Source organism: Pseudorasbora parva, chromosome 14 (assembly GCF_024679245.1).
Source record: "Pseudorasbora parva isolate DD20220531a chromosome 14, ASM2467924v1, whole genome shotgun sequence".
In the NCBI taxonomy this organism is placed as follows: Eukaryota; Metazoa; Chordata; class Actinopteri; order Cypriniformes; family Gobionidae; genus Pseudorasbora; species Pseudorasbora parva.
Window position 1 is genome coordinate 42,419,759 of NC_090185.1, and position 23,452 is coordinate 42,443,210.

The 23,452-nt window shown below is 43.6% G+C and overlaps 1 protein-coding gene across 1 annotated transcript in view; it reads right to left on the reverse strand.

Moving 5' to 3' along the window:
- Positions 1-23,452, reverse strand: part of armh3 (armadillo like helical domain containing 3) — a 35,551-nt gene that overhangs the window by 11,952 nt on the left and 147 nt on the right. The window contains exons 2-20 of the mRNA XM_067416418.1: positions 22,949-23,058; positions 19,689-19,745; positions 19,459-19,605; positions 18,362-18,469; positions 18,154-18,246; positions 14,791-14,865; positions 14,637-14,723; positions 14,493-14,549; positions 14,364-14,407; positions 12,009-12,069; positions 11,882-11,928; positions 11,675-11,750; positions 7,092-7,185; positions 5,565-5,666; positions 5,028-5,086; positions 4,872-4,937; positions 2,505-2,574; positions 2,366-2,426; positions 1,659-1,747 (exon numbers count right to left, since the gene is read on the reverse strand). Coding sequence (XP_067272519.1) covers positions 1,659-1,747; positions 2,366-2,426; positions 2,505-2,574; positions 4,872-4,937; positions 5,028-5,086; positions 5,565-5,666; positions 7,092-7,185; positions 11,675-11,750; positions 11,882-11,928; positions 12,009-12,069; positions 14,364-14,407; positions 14,493-14,549; positions 14,637-14,723; positions 14,791-14,865; positions 18,154-18,246; positions 18,362-18,469; positions 19,459-19,605; positions 19,689-19,745; positions 22,949-23,050 — 1,495 coding nt within the window. The 5' untranslated portion in view covers positions 23,051-23,058. The remainder of the gene's footprint in view (positions 1-1,658; positions 1,748-2,365; positions 2,427-2,504; positions 2,575-4,871; positions 4,938-5,027; positions 5,087-5,564; positions 5,667-7,091; positions 7,186-11,674; positions 11,751-11,881; positions 11,929-12,008; positions 12,070-14,363; positions 14,408-14,492; positions 14,550-14,636; positions 14,724-14,790; positions 14,866-18,153; positions 18,247-18,361; positions 18,470-19,458; positions 19,606-19,688; positions 19,746-22,948; positions 23,059-23,452) is intronic.

The window sequence follows — 23,452 nt, forward strand, 5'->3', positions numbered from 1 at the left end:
ATTCGTTCAGAAATGTCTTTCTGTGTCTTCCCCTCTCGCTTGAGGGTGTCAGTGATGGCCTTCTGGACAGCAGTCGGGTCGGCAGTCTTACCCATGATTGCGGTTTTGAGTAATGAACCAGGCTGGGAGTTTTTAAAAGCCTCAGGAATCTTTTGCAGGTGTTTAGAGTTAATTAGTTGATTCAGATGATTAGGTTAATAGCTCGCTTAGAGAACCTTTTCATGATATGCTAAGTTTTTGATAGGAATTTTGGGTGTTCATGAGCTGTGTGCCAAAATCATCAGTATTAAAACAATAAAAGACCTGAAATATTTCAGTTGGAGTGCAATGAATCTAAAATATATGAAAGTTTAATTTTTATCATTACATTATGGAAAATAATGAACTTTATCAAAATTATTTGAGAAGGACCTGGCAGGGGCAGTGTGTGTGTGTTCCTGGAGTCAGTCGCCCATATCATGATCAGCTGCTCATCACTGAAAGGACTATATACTGCCAGACATGACAGACTCGTGGACATCACCGCTGCTCAGATTCCTTGCATGGCTGATGAGCAGATCTTTAAACACACTACTGTACAGTATAAATGGTTTAAATCACCTGCTAACACTTTTGTAGGAATTGCAAATACACCAGATATTGTAAACATCTTTCAGAATGGCAACACAGTCAAATTATTTGAAGTGTCATGTGCATTTGACTTATTTAAGGAGGACTCTTACTGCTCTAAGACTCTGAAATATCAGTCATTGGTATCTATAATTGAGAACATTGGGTATGAATGCCAGCTTATAGTGCTAGTGTTTGGTAGTTTGGGTCATGTGCACAGGCTGGCGACCCGTGGACTCCGCATTGGGGGATTTCTGAAACAGGGGCCAAACAGTTGGTCCAGTACTGCTCAGTCTCAGGTACTATAGGAAGTTTATCTGGAAGAGGCGATGTTTCCTGTACCTTTAGAACGGCATAATCTACGATAATGTGCTGCTGTGTTTTAATCTGTCAGATCATTCAAAAAATGTGATTCCTTATGAAAATGAATTGTAATGTGGAATCAAATAAAGTATATAAAATGTGTGATGGGTAGGTTTAGGGGCAGTGTGTGTGTGTGTGTGATGGGTAGGTTTAGGGGCAGTGTGTGTGTGTGTGTGTGTGTGATGGGTAGGTTTAGGGGCAGTGTGTGTGTGTGTGTGTGTGTGTGAGGGGTAGGATTAGGGGCAGTGTGTGTGTGTGTGTGTGTGTGTGATGGGTAGGTTTAGGGGGAGTGTGTGTGTGTGTGATGGGTAGGTTTAGGGGCAGTGTGTGTGTGTGTGTGTGTGTGTGTGTGTGTGTGTGTGTGTGTGTGTGTGTGTGTGTGTGTGTGTGTGTGTGTGTGTGTGTGTGTGTGATGGGTAGGTTTAGGGGCAGTGTAAGGGGATAGAAAATACGGTTTGTACAGTATAAAAACCATTACGCCTATGGAATGTCCCCATATGTCACAAAAACAAACGTGTGTGTGTGTGTGCGTGTGTGTGTTGAGAGCGCCCTCTGGCTTCCAGATGGAGCATCATTTCCTGCTGCTAGAGCCGAGGTTCACTGTCAAACGGAGCACACGGTGATGGCAGCGGTTTGATCCGGATGAATCGCTCAGCTCTGCTTCAACACATGTGTAATGATCATACCTGACCACAGCTCTCTCCATGTGTAGTGCAGTCGGACTCTGCACTTCTTCTGGTAGCAGATCAGCTTGTGAATTATTTGAATGCAGCGCCTAAAATAAAGGAAACAATTAGTTCTCATCCTATCCACATTTATCCAGTGTTTAAAACGGCTTATACTACAGGGCTGAAGAACAGTGGTGGTTCTATGGTGCGCAGATTGATCCAGATCGGCAGATTTTGTTATTTCAAAGAGACACGCAGAGGAAAGCATTTACACACACAGTAAACAAATGAGTAATTCAACCGAAAAGCTACAAGACAATTCCTCAGCATCACGGTTCTTGAAGCAGTTAAAGCGTTAGTTCAGCCAAAAATGGAAAATGTGTCATTAATTCCTCATGTGATTGGATTTACAGTTTTGGCTGAACTAACCCTTTAAACTTTCAGCTTTCCTATTAAAGACGCTGCTGCCTATCGAGAGATGCCCAGACTATCAATCAATCAATCAATCAATATCAGTATCTGCATTAGTCTGCATTTCAGTGGCTCACGCCTCCGCTATGAGGCTTGGGATGAGATGCCTAAGAGATGATTATACTCAAGGACTAAACCTCTTTTAAATGAAAACTTCTAAACTTCGTGTTAAGGCTTGGTGACCGTATTATAAGTGGAATAAACGACTCCAGGCCAATGAATTACATTATTTTTCATATTAAATGGAAACTCACACATAGAGATCCATGGGAAATTCCTTCATCATATGAGTAACAATGAACTCGACCATTAGATCTGCAAAGATAAAGAATATAAACATAGACAACACGTAATCCCAGAATCCTCCACAGAAGAAATGAGCCCTGGACTCACCCAGAACGGCACACACTAAAGGTCTGGAGGGGATGTTCTTATCTGCGGCTTTCTTCCGGTGCCGCATGGGCTGAAACACACACAGGACCTCAGTGAGACACCAGCGCATTTCACATAGGACTTCAGCCACAGCCAAAAGACTATATGGAGATATGAGCCTGAGGCATATTAAACTGAACCCTCTCTGAGTTTGAAAAGCAAAAACAGATGTGATTTTACAGAAACCATTCAAATGCAATAAAGGGCACACAAGGTCCTCGATCCGCTGTGAACAGAAGAGATTTGGAGAGGAAAAAATAATGGTCAATTATGGAAACCCATAGTCAGCGTAAGTGCACACAGATTAGGCACAGCAAAAAAGCTTTTCTTACTTAGTATTTTTGTCTGGTTTCTAGTCAAAATATTTAAAAATTCTTACATTAAGAAAGATTTACTATGTAAAAAAGTAAAAATGATGGTCTTGTTTGGGGAAAAATAACTCTAAATGAAGAGAGTTTTTGCTTAAAATAAGATAAATAATCTGCCAATGGGGTGAGAAAAATAATCGTGTTTTCTGTTTGAATTAAGATTATTTTTCTTGTTAGTATACTGTTATAGTGTTATATACACTATAAAAAACGCCCTCTCCTCCGTGCTTCCTCTCCATCTCTGTACATCACTGCTGGTGGCATTGTTTGTAAAAATGTATGTCTATTAGTATTAATGTCTACTAACTATCCTTACGTTTTACGTTTTTGCATTTATAACGTAACACACCTGCACATTGAACATGATTTTTCTTCAGTGAGGGGGAATGAGGCGGGATGTATGAGGACAGATTACTACAGCACGTGTAGCGCTGCATTGAATAAATATTAGCTGTGAGAAGACAGTGTCAGTCAATGTATTGGACAAAACAGAGAGCATAAACGTAAACTGCTTATCATATTGCTTAGCAAAAACGCAACCTACGACTCAAGATTTTTTACGTACCATTGAATAAAGTGGTGATGAATTGAGAAATCAGCTTTCCCTTGAGCTTTTGATATATAAAAGGTCATGGTAATATAAGAATATCCTGTAAGTTTCAGAGCTGAAAACTTCCGTGTTAGTCAAATAAAAGCTTTTATAGACACCAGGCCCAGCAAACGAGGCTCTCAAACGTCATATTGACCAATGACCTATAGAAGGTTAAAACGCTTCTGCTTCTGTAGCCCCGCCCACCGGCTCGTGGAGTTAACGGATATTACAGTAAAGCAGTCAACATGCTGAAGATAGCAAGATAATGTGCTGTGCCTGATTGCGGAAGAACACATTCGTGCATAAGCTTCCTTCAGATTCTAATGAGTGGACGTTTGTTCGCTTCATTTCACCGCAGAATCGTTTGTAAACAGGTCTCAGGTCGAGCTGGATTTGCAGACATATTAAAACACAGCGCTATGCCTTCTATAGTGGATCCGACAGGAACGGTGCAGCGCACTAATGTGAGTAAAACGTGTTTTTATATGTAATAGTATTGCATTGTTATAGATGGTATGATAATATGTACGTGTCTAACTGAACATTAGCGCGCTGTCACAGGCTGGAGAATCCTTTATTGTTGGTTTATTGTGATTCGGGATCAGACTCTGACATTTATGGGCCAGGACTCGCTAAACCCAACGTCCTGGAGCTGTGTGTTTTCCAGACGGGCTACAGAAACCTAAGGCCGTCGGCAGGCCGGTGAATCTTCAACAGTAAAATAACATTCATTTCTTGATCTGCGCTGTTCACTCTCTTGACTTGATATTTGAAGGGCACGTGTGCGTGTGCGTGTGCGTGTGTGTGTGTGTGTGTGTGTGTGTGTGTGTGTGTGTGTGTGTGTGTGAGGTTTGTGCTTGTATCCAGCGATCGAGCAGACCAAGAAACATTAATAAAAAATAACATTCCAGTCAATCGTGGGTGGATGAGAGATAAATCATAGTGTTTGTTTGATAAAGACGTTTACGAGCCCTGTGATCGAGATAATCATTCCGGTGACGCTTTCAAAACAATCCCTCATGTGAACTGAACTGACAGGAGCTGAAGCTCATTAAATATGCAAATATTAGCCAATCCTAGCCGTGGGCGTTTACTTCCAAGTCTCCAGTGACACGCCAATCAGAACCCAGCGTTCAGGAGAGAGCCTCAACACCAGTGTAGAAACAGCCTATTACTGATCAGTTCTGACGTTTCTGAATGTAGAAACCACACGGACATCATTAGATGACCTCAGACAACAGAATAAAAAAAATAAAAAGCCAGTTCATGACACCTTTAATGGATTGGATGTAACTTGGGGCATGACTGATTTGTGTGCCCAAAACATCGTCTCCATTTGGAAAACAAGACATGAGCAAAGACTCTTACCATTTTGTGCAAGTTGACCCTGAAGTTCATGTTATCATCGTGAAGAAAGGCATCGGCATACTGGTCCTGTAGAACAGACAGCGAGAGGACAAGCGGTCAAAGGAGGGAATCCTACACACACACACACACACACACACACACACACACACACATTACCTCAGCTATACAGGTCAGAATGATGAGGCACAGTCGGGCACTGTTGAGTCTGTGTTCATCTGAGGACACAGAGAACTACCGCTGTAAGATGTGCACAATCATGGGCTAAAAAAGAGACCAATCAAACGCTCCGCTCCAAAATATACAGATCTCCCAACAGAGGCAAGTGCTTCAACACAGGAGCTGTTACAAAACACACGCGCACTGCAAAAAATGCTCTTCTTTCTTAGGACTTTTTTCTTGTTTCTAGTCTAAATATCTAAAAATTCTTAAATCAAGATCATTTACTACACAAGTAAATCAACATAAGACATTTTTCTTGTTTTGCTGAGAATAAAATCTAAATGAAGTGAGTTTTTGCTTAAAACAGGCAAAATGATCTGCCAATGGGGTGAGAAAAATAATCTTATTAAACCTCTCAGCCAAATATATCCTTAATGCAGTCCCATAATGCATTGCAACAAGCTCCAAACGCTGATAATAAATATAAGAAAATAAGTATAATCCATCAAAATGCCATTTAAAAATGTCTCTTGCCTTTGGTGTCCTGCATTATGATGGAGGAATATTTCAGGAACGTTATGAGAAGATTACTCGTCTGCAAGTTGGGGTCCAGAGGAAGCTCGGGATTATTCATCACTGCCAAAAGAGGACGAAAGAATGGTGAATAAATCTGTGAGAAGGATCATTCGCCCCAATGTGTGTGTATCTCTACTAAAGCACACACTTCAGTCCTAATCAGCAAGAGTATGAAGCAAGACTACAGATGACAATATTAGTGCAGACTCCAGCGTGGAACAATCTGATTATTACACCACAGTTGTGTCATCTGGCACTCACACTATTGTCCTTTACTAAGCTATGGTAATTATAGAGTTCATTTCTCAGGACCAAGCAATCAGTGCCATCATGATTATAGATGATTGAGCTCTGTTAGCGCATGAGAACACGCCACACACACACACACCATAGGAGTTTACGTCAGCCAAATCTGAGTGCATTTAATATTTCATACAGCTAATGGATATCAAGATTTTAAAAGGCTTCCATGCAAAAAGTGTGTGTTTCAGAGGCAAATGTAAGTGTGGCTCTACTATAACACAGACTGAAGGCAGCATTCACAGGGACATCTGCTGAACATTTATTTATAAAGCTCAAAGCATTTCATTACTCAAACAAACCTTCCCTCTGGTGACTGCGATGACATTTAACAGTAGCCTGTCTTATTATATAACAGCCACTGAAGGGAAGATGAAGCCAGGCCTGCTCTTCAGATAGGACTCTTCATGTAGTGTGTAATAAAGCTGTTTGTGAATGTAAAAGTCTGCAAACGTGCATGACACATGGAGTAATATACCTTAGTCAGGTGAGACGCCATATTGAATTTAAGACTGTGAGGGACAGATGTACAGTCTTTATAACGGCACACACTGCATAACGCTCATATGAAGACGCGTCATCAGCTGAACAATGGGTGAGTGGTTAAACATCAGGACAATCCGTTGAACACACTGTATTCATCCCTCAGAGACTCATTTTACTCCTGTCTCATTAAATATGGCACTGCCCTGAATAAGGTTCACGGTCTCCTCTGACCCTCAAGCCCTGTAGATGGAGCTGAGACTGGAAGAGTTTGGTGTGTGTTCTTGACATGTTTTCTGTGCTTCACACACAGATGAAGATATTAGTGTGTAAATCCGATGGCTCAGAAAGGCCTTCATTGACACCAATGTCATTTCCTCTCTCAAGACCCATAAAGGCACTAAAGACGTCGTTACAAAGCCCATCTCACTACAGCGGCTCTACAATCATTGATGAAGAGGCCAGAAGAGTTTTAGTGCGCAAAAACACTAAATAACGACTTATATAGTGATGGGCCGATTTCAGAACAAAGCTTCGAGCCGTTATGAGTCAGTGAATCGATTCATGATTCGGATCACGAGTCAAACTGCTGAAATCACGAGACTTTGATCCGAATCATGAATCGATTCGCTGATTCATAACCGTTCGAAACATTGATTTGAAATCAATCGAAAGGTCATGAGGAACCCAGATCAGACTCACTGTCCAGAGAGGGCGGCGTCGTGCCCAGCGGGGTCAGGGGAGAGGTCGGGTCAGGCGCAGCCGGGGTCGTTGCCATGTCGATCTCCGGATGACTCTGTGATTGACAGGCACAGAAGGAAAGTAAACCACAGCAGAGGCCAAGCACATGTTACAGTGTGTGTTAAAGGTCCCATGGCATGGGTCGTTTTATTATCTTATAATGATCCCTGAGGTGCCCTTATATTGTAAGTAGGGGTTTTACATCAAAAAATGTCATGATTTAGAAATAAAAGGCATTCTTTCTTTATTGACATTAGCCCTCTGGCTTGAATGCTCTGTTTCACTGTTGTGATTGGCTGAAATGAGTTGAGAAATGAGAAATGAGTATTCGATTATGTGGTGGAGGGGGCTTGGTTTAGTGAAGGGGAGTAGTTTAGATAGGGTGTGTGGTTTAGATAGGGTGTGTGGTTTAGATAGGGTGTGTAGTTTAGATAGGGTGTGTGGTTTAGATAGGGTGTGGTTTAGATAGGGTGTGTGGTTTAGATAGGGTGTGTGGTTTAGATAGGGTGTGTGGTTTAGATAGGGGGTGTGGTTTAGATAGGGTGTGTGGTTTAGATAGGGTGTGTGGTTTAGATAGGGTGTGTGGTTTAGATAGGGTGTGTGGTTTAGATAGGGTGTGTGGTTTAGATAGGGTGTGTGGTTTAGATAGGGTGTGTGGTTTAGATAGGGGGTGTGGTTTAGATAGGGGGTGTGGTTTAGATAGGGGGTGTGGTTTAGATAGGGGGTGTGGTTTAGATAGGGTGTGTGGTTTAGATAGGGTGTGTGGTTTAGATAGGGGGTGTGGTTTAGATAGGGGGTGTGGTTTAGATAGGGGGTGTGGTTTAGATAGGGGGTGTGGTTTAGATAGGGTGTGTGGTTTAGATAGGGTGTGTGGTTTAGATAGGGTGTGGTTTAGATAGGGTGTGTGGTTTAGATAGGGTGTGTGGTTTAGATAGGGTGTGTGGTTTAGATAGGGTGTGTGGTTTAGATAGGGTGTGGTTTAGATAGGGTGTGTGGTTTAGATAGGGTGTGTGGTTTAGATAGGGTGTGTGGTTTAGCGAGGAGGCGTGGTTTAGATAGGGTGTGGTTTAGTGAGGGGGTGTAGTTTAGATAGGGTGTGTGGTTTAGTGAGGGGGTGTAGTTTAGATAGGGTGTGTGGTTTAGATAGGGTGTGTGGTTTAGATAGGGTGTGTGGTTTAGATAGGGTGTGTGGTTTAGATAGGGTGTGTGGTTTAGATAGGGTGTGTGGTTTAGATAGGGTGTGTGGTTTAGATAGGGTGTGTGGTTTAGATAGGGTGTGGTTTAGATAGGGTGTGTGGTTTAGATAGGGTGTGTGGTTTAGATAGGGTGTGTGGTTTAGCGAGGGGGCGTGGTTTAGCGAGGAGGCGTGGTTTAGATAGGGTGTGGTTTAGTGAGGGGGTGTAGTTTAGATAGGGTGTGTGGTTTAGATAGGGTGTGTAGTTTAGATAGGGTGTGTGGTTTAGATAGGGTGTGTGGTTTAGTGAGGGTGTGTGGTTTAGATAGGGTGTGTGGTTTAGATAGGGGGTGTGGTTTAGTGAGGGTGTGTGGTTTAGATAGGGTGTGTGGTTTAGTGAGGGTGTGTGGTTTAGATAGGGTGTGTGGTTTAGATAGGGTGTGTGGTTTAGATAGGGTGTGTGGTTTAGATAGGGTGTGTGGTTTAGATAGGGTGTGTGGTTTAGATAGGGTGTGTAGTTTAGATAGGGTGTGTGGTTTAGATAGGGTGTGTGGTTTAGATAGGGTGTGTGGTTTAGATAGGGGGTGTGGTTTAGTGAGGGTGTGTGGTTTAGATAGGGTGTGTGGTTTAGATAGGGGGTGTGGTTTAGTGAGGGTGTGTGGTTTAGATAGGGTGTGTGGTTTAGATAGGGTGTGTAGTTTAGATAGGGTGTGTGGTTTAGATAGGGTGTGTGGTTTAGATAGGGTGTGTGGTTTAGATAGGGTGTGTGGTTTAGATAGGGGGTGTGGTTTAGTGAGGGTGTGTGGTTTAGATAGGGTGTGTGGTTTAGTGAGGGTGTGTGGTTTAGATAGGGTGTGTGGTTTAGATAGGGTGTGTGGTTTAGATAGGGTGTGTGGTTTAGATAGGGTGTGTGGTTTAGATAGGGTGTGTGGTTTAGATAGGGGGTGTGGTTTAGATAGGATGTGTGGTTTAGATAGGGTGTGTGGTTTAGATAGGGTGTGTGGTTTAGATAGGGTGTGGTTTAGATAGGGTGTGTGGTTTAGATAGGGTGTGTGGTTTAGATAGGGTGTGTGGTTTAGATAGGGTGTGTAGTTTAGCGAGGAGGCGTGGTTTAGATAGGGTGTGGTTTAGTGAGGGTGTGTGGTTTAGATAGGGTGTGTGGTTTAGCGAGGGGGCGTGGTTTAGTGAGGGGGTGTGGTTTAGATAGGGTGTGTTGTTTAGATAGGGTGTGTAGTTTAGCGAGGAGGCGTGGTTTAGATAGGATGTGGTTTAGTGAGGGTGTGTGGTTTAGATAGGGTGTGGTTTAGTGAGGGTGTGTGGTTTAGATAGGGTGTGTGGTGGAGGGGGCGTGGTTTAGTGAGGGGGTGTGGTTTAGATAGGGTGTGTAGTTTAGCGAGGAGGCGTGGTTTAGATAGGATGTGGTTTAGTGAAGGGGCTTGGTTTAGATAGGGTGTGTGGTTTAGATAGGGGTGTGGTTTAGTGAAGGGGTGTGGTTTAGATAGGGGGTGTGGCTTAGTGAGGGGGTGTAGTTTAGATAGGGGGTGTGGTTTAGTGAGGGGGTGTGGTTTAGATAGGGTGTGTGGTTTAGCGAGGGGGCGTGGTTTAGATAGGGTGTGTGGTTTAGCGAGGAGGCGTGGTTTAGATAGGGTGTGGTTTAGTGAAGGGGCTTGGTTTAGATAGGGTGTGGTTTAGATAGGGTGTGTGGTTTAGCGAGGAGGCGTGGTTTAGATAGGGTGTGGTTTAGATAGGGTGTGGTTTAGTGAAGGGGCTTGGTTTAGATAGGGTGTGGTTTAGATAGGGTGTGTGGTTTAGCGAGGAGGCGTGGTTTAGATAGGGTGTGGTTTAGATAGGGTGTGGTTTAGTGAAGGGGCTTGGTTTAGATAGGGTGTGGTTTAGCAAGGGCGTGGTTTAGTGAAGGGGTGTGGTTTAGATAGGGTGTGTGGTTTAGCGAGGGGGCGTGGTTTAGATAGGGTGTGTGGTTTAGCGAGGAGGCGTGGTTTAGATAGGGTGTGGTTTAGTGAAGGGGCTTGGTTTAGATAGGGTGTGGTTTAGATAGGGTGTGTGGTTTAGCGAGGAGGCGTGGTTTAGATAGGGTGTGGTTTAGATAGGGTGTGGTTTAGTGAAGGGGCTTGGTTTAGATAGGGTGTGGTTTAGCAAGGGCGTGGTTTAGTGAAGGGGTGTGGTTTAATGAAGGGGCGTGGTTTAGTGAGTGGGTATGGCTTAGATGGGGGCGTGGTTTAGATAGGGTGTGGTTTAGTGAGTGGGTATGGTTTAGTGAGTGGGTATGGTTTAGTGAGTGGGTATGGCTTAGATGGGGGCATGGTTTAGATAGGGTTTGGTTTAGTGAGGGCGTGGTTTAGCAAGGGGGCGTGGTTTAGCGAGGCAGAGCAAGCAGAGAGAGCTGGGGAAAGATTGCTGAGGAAGTGTTATTGTACTGTTGAGAGCACTGAGCACGAGTTTATTTTTTTTGTATCAGAGCGGTTTAGATAGGGTGTGGTTAAGTGAGGGGGTATGTTTTGTGAGGGGCGTGGTTTAGTGAGGGGGTATGTTTTGTGAGGGGTGTGGTTTAGTGAGTTTATTTTGTTTGTATCAGAGCTCTGAATAAACACGAGTGAACTTTGCAACGTTATTTCTCTCACAAAATGCTTTCACCACAGCTAAACACAACATCGACATGAATAAAGTAAGAGCTTCTTTTAAGCAGCTTAACGGCGTCATTCATTATAACAGCTGTTTGGACAAGTGTGCGGTGCAGATATACGTGTGATTGACAGATCCGAACATTATAAAGAGTGTTCTTTGATCGCTCTCTGTAGTTTAATCAATTAAATAACAGAATTGTTTCATGCTGCTAACAGAAATGACGTGAAGTTGATGGTTTTAGTCACTGGCTTGATTCACTGATGCATCAAGACGGCCAGCGGCAGGACTGACAGTTTTAAACGATTTAGAAAGAAAGTCTGTGTGAACTTGAATGATTAGCTGCACATCAGAACTCACTGATCCCAGATCAGGCATTAATGAACACTGTTACTCACTGTTTGTAGCAGTGCTGTTGAATCCTTATGGTAAAGCCTGAGATCGCGACTGATAAACTGAATCCCTTCTCTACTAATTCTCTGGGCGGGCGAGGCAGAGGAAGAGGCGGAAACCTTTCCTGAGGACGTCATTACAGGAGAATTCAAGATCAGCTCATCTGGGCTCATTTTCTCAAAGGCAGAGGAAGAGCCAGAGCTCGGCTTACACCGATCAACATTTATAGCCACCTGGGGACAATATTCAGGCTAGGGGAACTCATATTAATGTTGAAAACCCTCATAAAATGCCATGGGACCTTTAAACAACGGCAGAGCCTGAAGAATATAACCACCTGCGCAAGAACCGTGATGAAGTTCCTGTTGAGATGCACAGCCTCGTACAGGGCGAGCAGGATGGCTTCATTAGTCCTAAAGCACAGGTGATGTAAGAACACAAGGATCAGAGACTCTCTCTAAAGCATGTGTGTAGTGTCAGTGTTTTCCTGGGGGTCGGTGTAGCAGTGGAGTGTGTGTTTGAAGGTGTTTGGGGCGTGTCTTACTGCACGGACAGCTTCTCATCGGCGTCAGCGATGAACATACTGCCCACCTGTGGAGCAGAGCCGCATTACAACCACACTGAGCTGAAAACAGCAGAGCACACCAGAGAGAGGACAGGGGTCATCATACCATACTGGTGAGAGTGGAGAAGAACCCGCCCTGGTTCTCTTCTTCCTTGTCTTTATACTGCCTGTGGAAACCGGAAGCAACACATGAAAACTCTCACACAGACGCTATGAAAAAAGCAAAACATCACATGAAAAAATACTACAGTAAAATTACTCTAGTAAATACTAGTGTTTTTGAAGCATACTATAGTAAATATACAGTAATTTAAAGTGTAGTAAATACTATAATACAGTGGGAACAGAAAGTATTCAGACCCCCTTCACTTTGTTATATTGCAACCATTTGCTAAAATCATTTAAGGTCTTTTTTCTCATTAATGTACACACAGCACCCCATTATTGGTGATTATTGACAAAAAAACACAGATTTGTTGACATTTTTGCAGATTTATTAAAGAAGAAAAACTGAAATATCATATGGTTTTAAGTATTCAGACCCTTTGCTCAGTGTTTAGTAGATCCCCCTTTTGATCTGATACAGCCATGAGTCTTTTAGAGAAAGATGCAGCAAGTTTTCCACAGCTGGATTTGGGGATCCTCTGCCATTCCTCCTGCAGATCCTCTCCAGTTCTGTCAGGTTGGATGGTAAACGTTGGTGGACAGCCATGTTCAGGTCTCTCCAGAGATGCTCAATTGGGTCAGTCAGGGCTCTGGCTGGGCCATTCAAGAACAGTCACGGAGCTTTTGTGAAGCCACTCCATTATTTTAGCTGTGTGCTTTGGGTCATTGTCTTGTTGGAAGGTGAACCTTCGCCCCAGTCTGAGGTCTTGAGCACTCTGGAGAAGGTTTCCGTCCAGGATATCCCTGTTCTGGGCCAGATTCATCTTTCCCTCGATTGCAACCAGTCGTCCTGTCCCTCCAGCTGAAAAACACCCCACAGCATGATGCTGCCACCACCATGCTTCACTGTTGGGACTGTATTGGACAGGTGATATTCTTCTCCACACACACTGCTTATAATTAAGGCCAAAAAGTTCTATCTTGGTCTCATCAGACCAGAGAATCTTATTTCTCACTATCTTGGAGTCCTTCAGGTGTTTTTTAGCAAACTTTCATGCGTCTTACAATGAGGAGAGACTTCCGTCGGGCCACTCTGCCATAAAGCCCCGACTGGTGGAGGACTGCAGTGATGGCTGACTTTCTACAACTTTCTCCCATTTCTGCATCTCTGGAGCTTAGCCACAGTGATCTTTGGGTTCTTCTTCAGCTCTCTCACCAAGGCTCTTCTCCCCCGATAGCTCAGTTTGGCCGGACGGCCAGCTCTAGGAAGGGTTCTGGTCGACCAAAACATCTTCCATTTAAGGATTATGGAGGCCACTGTGCTCTTAGGAACCTTATATGCAGCACATTTTTTGTAATCTTGGCCAGATCTGTGCCGTGCCACAATTCTGTCTCTGAGCTCTTCAGGCAGTTCCTTTGACCTCGTGACTCTCATTTGCTCTGACCTGCACTGTGAGCTGTAAGGTCTGATATAGACAGGTGTGTGGCTTTCCTAATTAAGTCCAATCAGTATAATCAAACACAGCTGGACTCAAATGAAGGTGTAGAACCATCTCAAGGATGATCAGAAGAAATGGACAGCACCTGAGTTAATATATCAGTGTCACAGCACAGGGTCTGAATACTTATGCTGCGTTCACACCGCACGCAAATTTAGTTGTAGTGTAATTTAGTTTAAATGTAGTTGTTTAAAGCTTAAATATGTGATTTATTTATTAAGAGAGCTCCTACTTGAAAATTTGATCTGGTGTTTTCGGAGTTGTGAGACCCAGCGATCACCGGAGCTCAGCGCTCATCAACCCCGGTGAGAGCAGCCTTAACTCGGCTAGCCCTTCTGCCGACTGCCGCTGCCTGGCAGAACCCCCTTCCATGACGCGAATTCGCGTCTGTTGTGTAGTGAATGTCACACGCGAATGAAGCGAATTTCACACGCGAATGAAGCGAATGGATTAAAAATGTTCACGCGTCCATCTTCGCGCAAATAGCGAATAGCGATTTATTCGCGTCATTCGTGTGCGGTGTGAACGCAGCATTAGGACCATGTGATATTTCAGTTTTTCTTTTTTTAATAAATCAGCAAAAATGTCAACAATTCTGTGTTTTTCTGTCAATATGGGCTGCTGTGTGTACATTAATGAGAAAAAAAAAGAACTTAAATGATTTTAGCAAATGGCTGCAATATAACAAAGTGAAGGGGGTCTGAATACTTTCCGTACCCACTGTATACTACACTATACTACAATTTACTGTAGTATCTTTACTGTAGTATAGTTCAAAAACACTATAGTATTTACTAGAGTAATTTTACTGTAATATACTACAGTATTTTTTCATGTGTGATCAGATTGCACGTTACCTATTGTACTCCGTGAGTGCGTGGTGGATGACCATTCCCATGCCCTGTGAAAAGATGGACAAGATTAGAGCTCTGCATGACAACGCCTCAATATCCTGCATTTAAAGACTCGCCCGAATCGAATCTCACATCCAGGGTCGGCTCGTCGTCCACTATTGACAGTTTGACGATGTAAGGATTCACAGACTGGAACAGAGGAAAAAGGACAGTCAGTGGCTCAGAGATGGAGCGCTACGGTGGTCTGAACTATTCTTGTGTTTTGTGTGTGTTCACCTCATACTTCCTGTAGTTGACCAGCAGAGCTAAAAGCACCACAGCATCATAGCCATGCTGCGCTCGACTGGACACGTCCGACAGAATCTGGACACAAGAGGCGGATGAGATGACTGCTAATACTGAGAAACCACACAAACATAATGAGCTTCACCTGGAGAATGGCCTCAAATATACTGTTGATCATCACATACTCCAGGATGGTGTTCTGACTTATGTTATCTGTGACCTACAAGACAAAAAAACGTTCAGGTGTACAGACTTCCATTGCTAGCTTTGACAGAAGCTTTGAAGTGCGCGCTAGCGATGCAACAATACAGTTCGTCCACGGTTCAATACATACCTCGGTTTTTAACCACGGTTTTCGGTTCAGGTTCGGATGGGTGATTTTGATTTTCTCTTTCTTTTGTTGTTTTATTAACATAATTCTAGAGGTGAACGGCCACTAGGCTGCTGCTAAGACCTGCTGGCATCTCACACACACACGATTTTACTTTCACTTTAGACATAACCGACTGTGTTTATATATGTTAACCATGTTTGTGTTTAACAGTATTAGCGCAGTAAGACGACTTAGTCCAGTAATCGCGTGTGTTTGACAGGCTTTTAGTGCTCAGCTCATGTAAAACAGTGCATAAGCACACCAATGAAATGTTTAACTGGAAAGGCTTTAAAACACATGCAAATAATTAAACTTTGGTAATTGTGAATGACTATAGTGAGTATAACTCTCTGACAGCCGCGTTTCAAACCAGGGCTGGACTGGGGCTAAAATTCGGCCCTGGCAAACCCAGCCCATCCGGCCCATGAGTTCCCCGTGAATGTTTTTGCTGGGGTAAGGGCCTTAAATTTGACCATATAAATAAAACTAGGACAGGGACAAATAATGATGGATATTATCAAATTTACTACAAGTGCAGATAAAGTTAATATTGGACTTTTGTCACACAGAAATGCCCTTGGCAGTAAAGCACTGATCTTGAGCTAGGAGGCTGTAAAGTAAATGCACTGCGTTTAAATGCTGTCATCATTTCCTCACTCTCGTGTCCTTCCAAACCTGTTTGACTTTCTCTCTTCTGTGAAACACAAAAGAAGATGTTTTGAAGAATGTTGGCAACCAAGCCATTTTGGTTAGGCTACCATTGAATATTGCATGGACAAAAAAACTGGACTTACATTTTTTTTAATGTTACACAGAAAAAAATTACCGTAATTTAGGTTTGGAATGACATTAGTTTATGGCTTGAACTACCCTTTTAAAAACAATCATATTTTCCAAGAGTAAACACCTAATTTATGCCAGACAATGGGTGCACACCAGTAAACTGACAACGCAAGTGAACCGCGTTTACATAATAAACCGGTTATTTCCTTGTAGTGACGTCAATAATAATGTCCGTATCGGACTCGGAGAGTCCCAAATGTTCCGTCAGTTGTGATGTTAATAAAGCGTGTCAGCGGGAGATTGACGGCTCATTTTACCCCTAATGCAGCGTCTGACTGAACCTCTTCTGCTTCTGCTGAGTGAGATGAGAACACATCTTTACAGAGTCTGGGTCTTAATAGTGTCTGCGTTTGTGATACAGGTCCTTAATTCATGTAAAACGATCGCCCAATCTGTCTGGATGCGCTTAAATCTGCTCTAAGTTTGCGTTTTTGTCACATATCAAACATGCGCACTTCAATAAGCTGACAGAAAGCAGGTTAATGCGTTTACACCAAGCCTGCAGTCTCCCTCTCATTTACTGAAGCTTTCGCGCCTCGATCGCCCCCCGGTGGCCGGTCCCAGTATAGCCGCCCCTCTGTGTTTTCTAATGGACGCGAGGCAAACTAAATAATAAAATTACACTTCAAAAATTTTCCCCCAAAGTTAGTTTATGTCACTGAAGGCAGTTATCATCACGATGATTTCATTTCAGGTGTTCGTTTTAAAAATAAGTTTAGTTTGAGTTAGTTATCTGACGCTTTAAAAACGGGGTGTGTGACGTCATGATTGACAGCTGAGACTGACGTCTTCTCTGAGTGAAGTTGTCACTGAGGCACTAACGGACTCTTTTCGAAATTTTTGGGAGCAGATTAGAGCTTTAGCTTTAATTTCTACATTTCCATAACTGTTTATTTCATACCAACATAATTAATTGTTCTGCATCTGCGAGAGTGTGGGCGGGCTTTTGATATCGGGACTGTACTTCCTGCTATACTTCCTGCGCTCTACTGCGCAACTCCGGTCCCGAAATCGCTACTGCGCAGACTCGGTCCCAAGATGTCCGCGCCGTGCAGGCCGCCTGAAAGCTTCAAATCTGCCAAGCGGAAACGGATGATGTCGAGTCTATATATTTTTTACGGTCTATGGTTTACATGCTCCGCGAAATCAGGAGAAGAGGCAAAAAACTACCTGTCCAAACCGGTTTATGCTAACACCGTTTATGAGCTTACTCCGATAAAAGAAAACGGGTTACCGCGGTCACATGACCATCGTTGTCGGATTATTAGGCATAATCGGCTTAAGAACGTGTGTGTAAACGCACCCAGTGATATGAGATTCATGAGTTTCTCATTAAAATAACAGTTAAATGTCATTAGATCTATTAAAAAGTTCATAAAACATTTGAATAAAAAAAAGCGCTGTCCTTAATTTGTGGGACCCAGGCTTTAAAGCTGTTTGACTGAATTATAAAGACATTTTAAATTAGTTTAACTGTAGGCCAGTTCCATTTAACTGTAAGATCATGCTAGTCACAGGTAAAGCCATGCTCCTCATTACCATATGGGCTCTAAAATATAGAAACCATATATAATAAACTATTGAATTTGTAATAAAAATATTGGAAACATGTAGAAAATATGAAAACAGCCTCTAGCTATAAAAGTGATTTATATTCCACAATATGAATGTAAGTAATAATAGCAACATTTTCAATAAATACCACGATGTATAAAACTAAATTTGGAGTCTGAGTGCCGTTCATCTCTTTATAGAGGAGCATACGCTCGTCAGCGGCTGCGCTGTGCGGATATTCGCCTTTTGCAGTTCCATGCGCTCAAATAATAAATAAAAAAAAAAAACGCCTGATATGTAGGGGAGGTCTTTCTCACTTTGGCCTGTCAATTCAGAAGACAAACCAATGGGCCGCTGTCGCCGCATGATGGGCCAGTCAGTGACTAATTAAATAAATCATTAACCTCGTATCGGCCCTAAAGTGCGTCGGCCCACCGGGGAAAAGCCCAGTGTGCCAGATTACCAGTCCAGCCCGGTTTCAAGCGTGGCTAAACACCCCCTAACTTTAGTGCATATGATTGGATATCTGCTCATATCAGTGTGTAGACACTCAAACAGAGCCGAAACAAACCGAGAGAAATATAAATAATTCTTTAAATGCAAAAAAAAAAAAAAAACGCAATTCACAAGCGCGTATTGAACTGTGAATGCCGTACCGAACGGTTCAATATTATACTGAGAATTGTGGCATCCCTAGTGCGCGCAGGCCTTATTTCAGTGAGTGTGTGTAGCTCTTACAGTGACCAGACACAGCAGCAGTTTGAGGCACAAGCTCTTCAGACTCTCTGAGCCGTCGCCACACAGCAGACTGTCCAGGCTCTCCATCAGCTCCTGAGAGGAGGAGGACAGGCACAGTTCACATAACCTGCCCTCAGCACACTCACACTCACACACACACACACACACACACACACACACACTCACACACACACACACACACACACACCTTCATCCTCAGCTCAGCTCTGTCGAAGCCCATCAGCATGTTGATGATGTCGAAGCCTGTGGCGGATTTGTTCTTCTGGTGAACTCCTCTGAACAGGGCACAGAGAGTCTGGAGGAACACAGAGGAAGACGAACCCATCTATACACTGATCCTCCACACATATATTACAGTTCTTCAGTCAAGCACGGGCTGCTTTTCTGTGTTCTGTTGTTGTGTGATGAACATTAAATCACACAGAATATGAGCTCCGGCCCTTTAAGAGCTGCACGGGCCCAATATACTGAAACACACGATTTCTCCCTCAACTCTGGATATGTTCACTAAAGACATGTGACTGTGTTCACCTGAATACTCCCCAGGACATATTTCTGAACAATCAACCCAATAATCTGCAAAACTGGTGTCACGATCTGTCTTCAGGTCAGAGTCAGTCAGTCAGGCCGAGCTGAGCTTTATTTTCTCATGCATGTGTTTCTGTTGCTTTCTTTGCCGTGCTCTTGGTGTATATATTTATACATTATATATTTATATATTGGGGGGGGGGGGGGGGGGGGGGGGTTGGGGGGGGGGGCACTCAGTCAATCTCGGGTCAATCTTGAGTACCTATAGAGTAGTTCTCAAAAAACTACATATTCAAAAAAAACGTCACGAAACTTATGAGAAATGACTCCATCAAACTATATTGCATGGGATGGGAATCCAAGTCTTTAACAGTGTACAAAGCTCAGTATGCATGAAACAGCATTTCACCCCCCCTTTAACTCTTCCGCTTCCAGTGTTTACCATTCCATTGCTTTACAACACACACACCGTCTCTACTGCCACACATCTAAACAAATGAAGAAATACTGCTCTTGTTAGAGTGCTGTTCTCCTTAAAGTACTGGTACTAAAGCATCTCATATCGTAGCATTTTCAATAATGCGTTGCTATACTTCACTAGTACCAGTATATCCTGACATTACATAAGAATAAGATTATCACAGACATTAAACAAGCCTTAATGCTTTCAAACGTTTGACCAGGACTGAACTATTACCTGGATGAGTAGTGTTGTCTGTGAGGAATATTGTCAGAATAAGTGTGTGCTGAGTGTACCTGCAGAGCGTTGACCACTTTGATCTGGTGCTCTTCGCTCAGGGCCTGGACACAGTGGTGGAACAGACTGTTGATGTTATCTTTGACCTTCATGACCTCATCCCCATCCAGAGACTCCAGCTTCCCCTCCAGATACTCCAGATTCACCTGCTCAAAGCACACGCTCATTATTCATCAGTCTAGCACACACACACACACACACCTGTGTCAGAGGAGCATCGGCCAGTGACCTTCATCAGAAACAGTTCGTCCCAGAACCGAGGGTTGTTCTTAGTGGGGTCTTCTTTCTGAAGGAGAGCAGAAACACTGTTAACATCCTCAACATCTGCACTGACATCACAACATCCTCATCACATGACATCCTCAACATCTGCACTGACATCACAACATCCTCATCACATGACATCCTCAACATCTGCACTGACATCACAACATCCTCATCACATGACATCCTCAACATCTGCACTGACATCACAACATCCTCATCACATGACATCCTCAACATCTGCACTGACATCACAACATCCTCATCACATGACATCCTCAACATCTGCACTGACATCACAACATCCTCATCACGACATCCTCAACATCTGCACTGACATCACAACATCCTCATCACATGACATCCTCAACATCTGCACTGACATCACAACATCCTCATCACATGACATCCTCAACATCTGCACTGACATCACAACATCCTCATCACATGACATCCTCAACATCTGCACTGACATCACAACATCCTCATCACATGACATCCTCAACATCTGCACTGACATCACAACATCCTCATCACGACATCCTCAACATCTGCACTGACATCACAACATCCTCATCACATGACATCCTCAACATCTGCACTGACATCACAACATCCTCATCACATGACATCCTCAACATCTGCACTGACATCACAACATCCTCATCACATGACATCCTCAACATCTGCACTGACATCACAACATCCTCATCACATGACATCCTCAACATCTGCACTGACATCACAACATCCTCATCACGACATCCTCAACATCTGCACTGACATCACAACATCCTCATCACATGACATCCTCAACATCTGCACTGATATCACATGACATCCTCAACATCTGCACTGACATCACATGACATCCTCAACATCTGCACTGACATCACATGACATCCTCAACATCTGCACTGACATCACATGACATCCTCAACATCTGCACTGACATCACAACATCCTCATCACATGACATCCTCAACATCTGCACTGACATCACATGACATCCTCATCACATGACATCCTCAACATCTGCACTGACATCACAACATCCTCATCACATGACATCCTCAACATCTGCACTGACATCACAACATCCTCATCACATGACATCCTCAACATCTGCACTGACATCACAACATCCTCATTACATGACATCCTCAACATCTGCACTGACATCACAACATCCTCATCACATGACATCCTCAACATCTGCACTGACATCACAACATCCTCATCACATGACATCCTCAACATCTGCACTGACATCACATGACATCCTCATCACATGACATCCTCAACATCTGCACTGACATCACAACATCCTCATCACATGACATCCTCAACATCTGCACTGACATCACAACATCCTCATCACATGACATCCTCAACATCTGCACTGACATCACAACATCCTCATCACATGACATCCTCAACATCTGCACTGACATCACAACATCCTCATCACATGACATCCTCAACATCTGCACTGACATCACAACATCCTCATCACATGACATCAACATCTGCACTGACATCACATGACATCCTCAACATCTGCACTGACATCCTCAACATCTGCACTGACATCACAACATCCACATCACATGACATCCTCAACATCTGCACTGACATCACATGACATCCTCAACATCTGCACTGACATCACATGTCATCCTCAACATCTGCACTGACATCACATGACATCCTCAACATCTGCACTGACATCACATGACATCCTCAACATCTGCACTGACATCACGTGATATCCTTAACATCTGCACATACATCACGTTACATCCTCAACATCTGCACTGACATTACACAACATCCTCAACATCTGCACTGACATCACATGACATCCTCAACATCTGCACTGACATCACATGACATCCTCAACATCTGCACTGACATCACATGACATCCTCAACATCTGCAATGACATCACATGACATCCTCAACATCTGCACTGACATCACATGACATCCTCATCACATGACATCAACATCTGCACTGACATCACATGACATCCTCAACATCTGCACTGACATCCTCATCACATGACATCCTCAACATCTGCACTGACATCACGTGACAACCTCAACATCTGCACTGACATCACATGACATCCTCAACATCTGCACTGACATCACATGACATCCTCAACATCTGCAATGTCATCACATGACATCCTCAACATCTGCACTGACATCACATGACATCCTCAACATCTGCACTGACATCACGTGACATCCTCAACATCTGCACTGACATCACATGACATCCTCAACATCTGCACTGACATCCTCATCACATGACATCCTCAACATCTGCACTGACATCACATGACATCCTCAACATCTGCACTGACATCACACGACATCCTCAACATCTGCACTGACATCCTCATCACATGACATCCTCAACATCTGCACTGACATCACATGACATCCTCAACATCTGCACTGACATCACGTGACATCCTCAACATCTGCACTGACATCACATGACATCCTCAACATCTGCACTGACATCACATGACATCCTCAACATCTGCACTGACATCACATGACATCCTCATCACATGACATCCTCAACATCTGCACTGACATCACGACATCCTCATCACGTGACATCCTCAACATCTGCACTGACATCACATGACATCCTCAACATCTGCACTGACATCACATGACATCCTCATCACATGACATCCTCAACATCTGCACTGACATCACGTGACATCCTCAACATCTGCACTGACATCCTCAACATCTGCACTGACATCACATGACATCCTCATCACATGACATCCTCAACATCTGCACTGACATCACATGACATCCTCAACATCTGCACTGACATCACGTGACATCCTCAACATCTGCACTGACATCACGTGACATCCTCAACATCTGCACTGACATCACATGACATCCTCAACATCTGCACTGACATCACATGACATCCTCATCACATGACATCAACATCTGCACTGACATCACATGACATCCTCATCACATGACATCCTCAACATCTGCACTGACATCACATGACATCCTCATCACATGACATCCTCAACATCTGATGATGATGATGTAGATCTAGTGTGTGATATCAGTTATGAGTGTATAGATGATGATGATGATGTAGATCTAGTGTGTGATATCAGTTATGAGTGTACAGATGATGATGATGATGATTATGGTGTGTTGTACTCACCGCGAACATGTCCTCGTACATCAGCACCACCTTCTCCTTCAGAGGCTTCTTGGATGAGGATGTTCTCCTCAGAAGTCCTGACTTCTTCTCTGTCTGAGCCATGATGACACCTGCAAACACACACACACACACACACACACACACACACACACACACACACACACACACACACACACACACACACACACACACACACACACACACACAGACAGACAGACAGACACACACACACACACACTAATATCATAACTCATAACTGGAGCTGCCGCTCGTGTTGACACTTTAGCTTTAGCATGTAGCCTCTCGGCGTTACTCCGAGTGCAGGGACGCGGTCGGCAGCTCAGACTCATCTTTTACACAAGCTCAGAGCCATACAGTTATTAATTTGAATATTAATAAATGACACTTCAGCACAGGCTCGTTTGGGGCAGCCGTGCCGCGGACCAGAGCTAGCTGGTGTCTTTATAACACAACCACCCCTCCAGCGGGTACTTTACCAGCGTC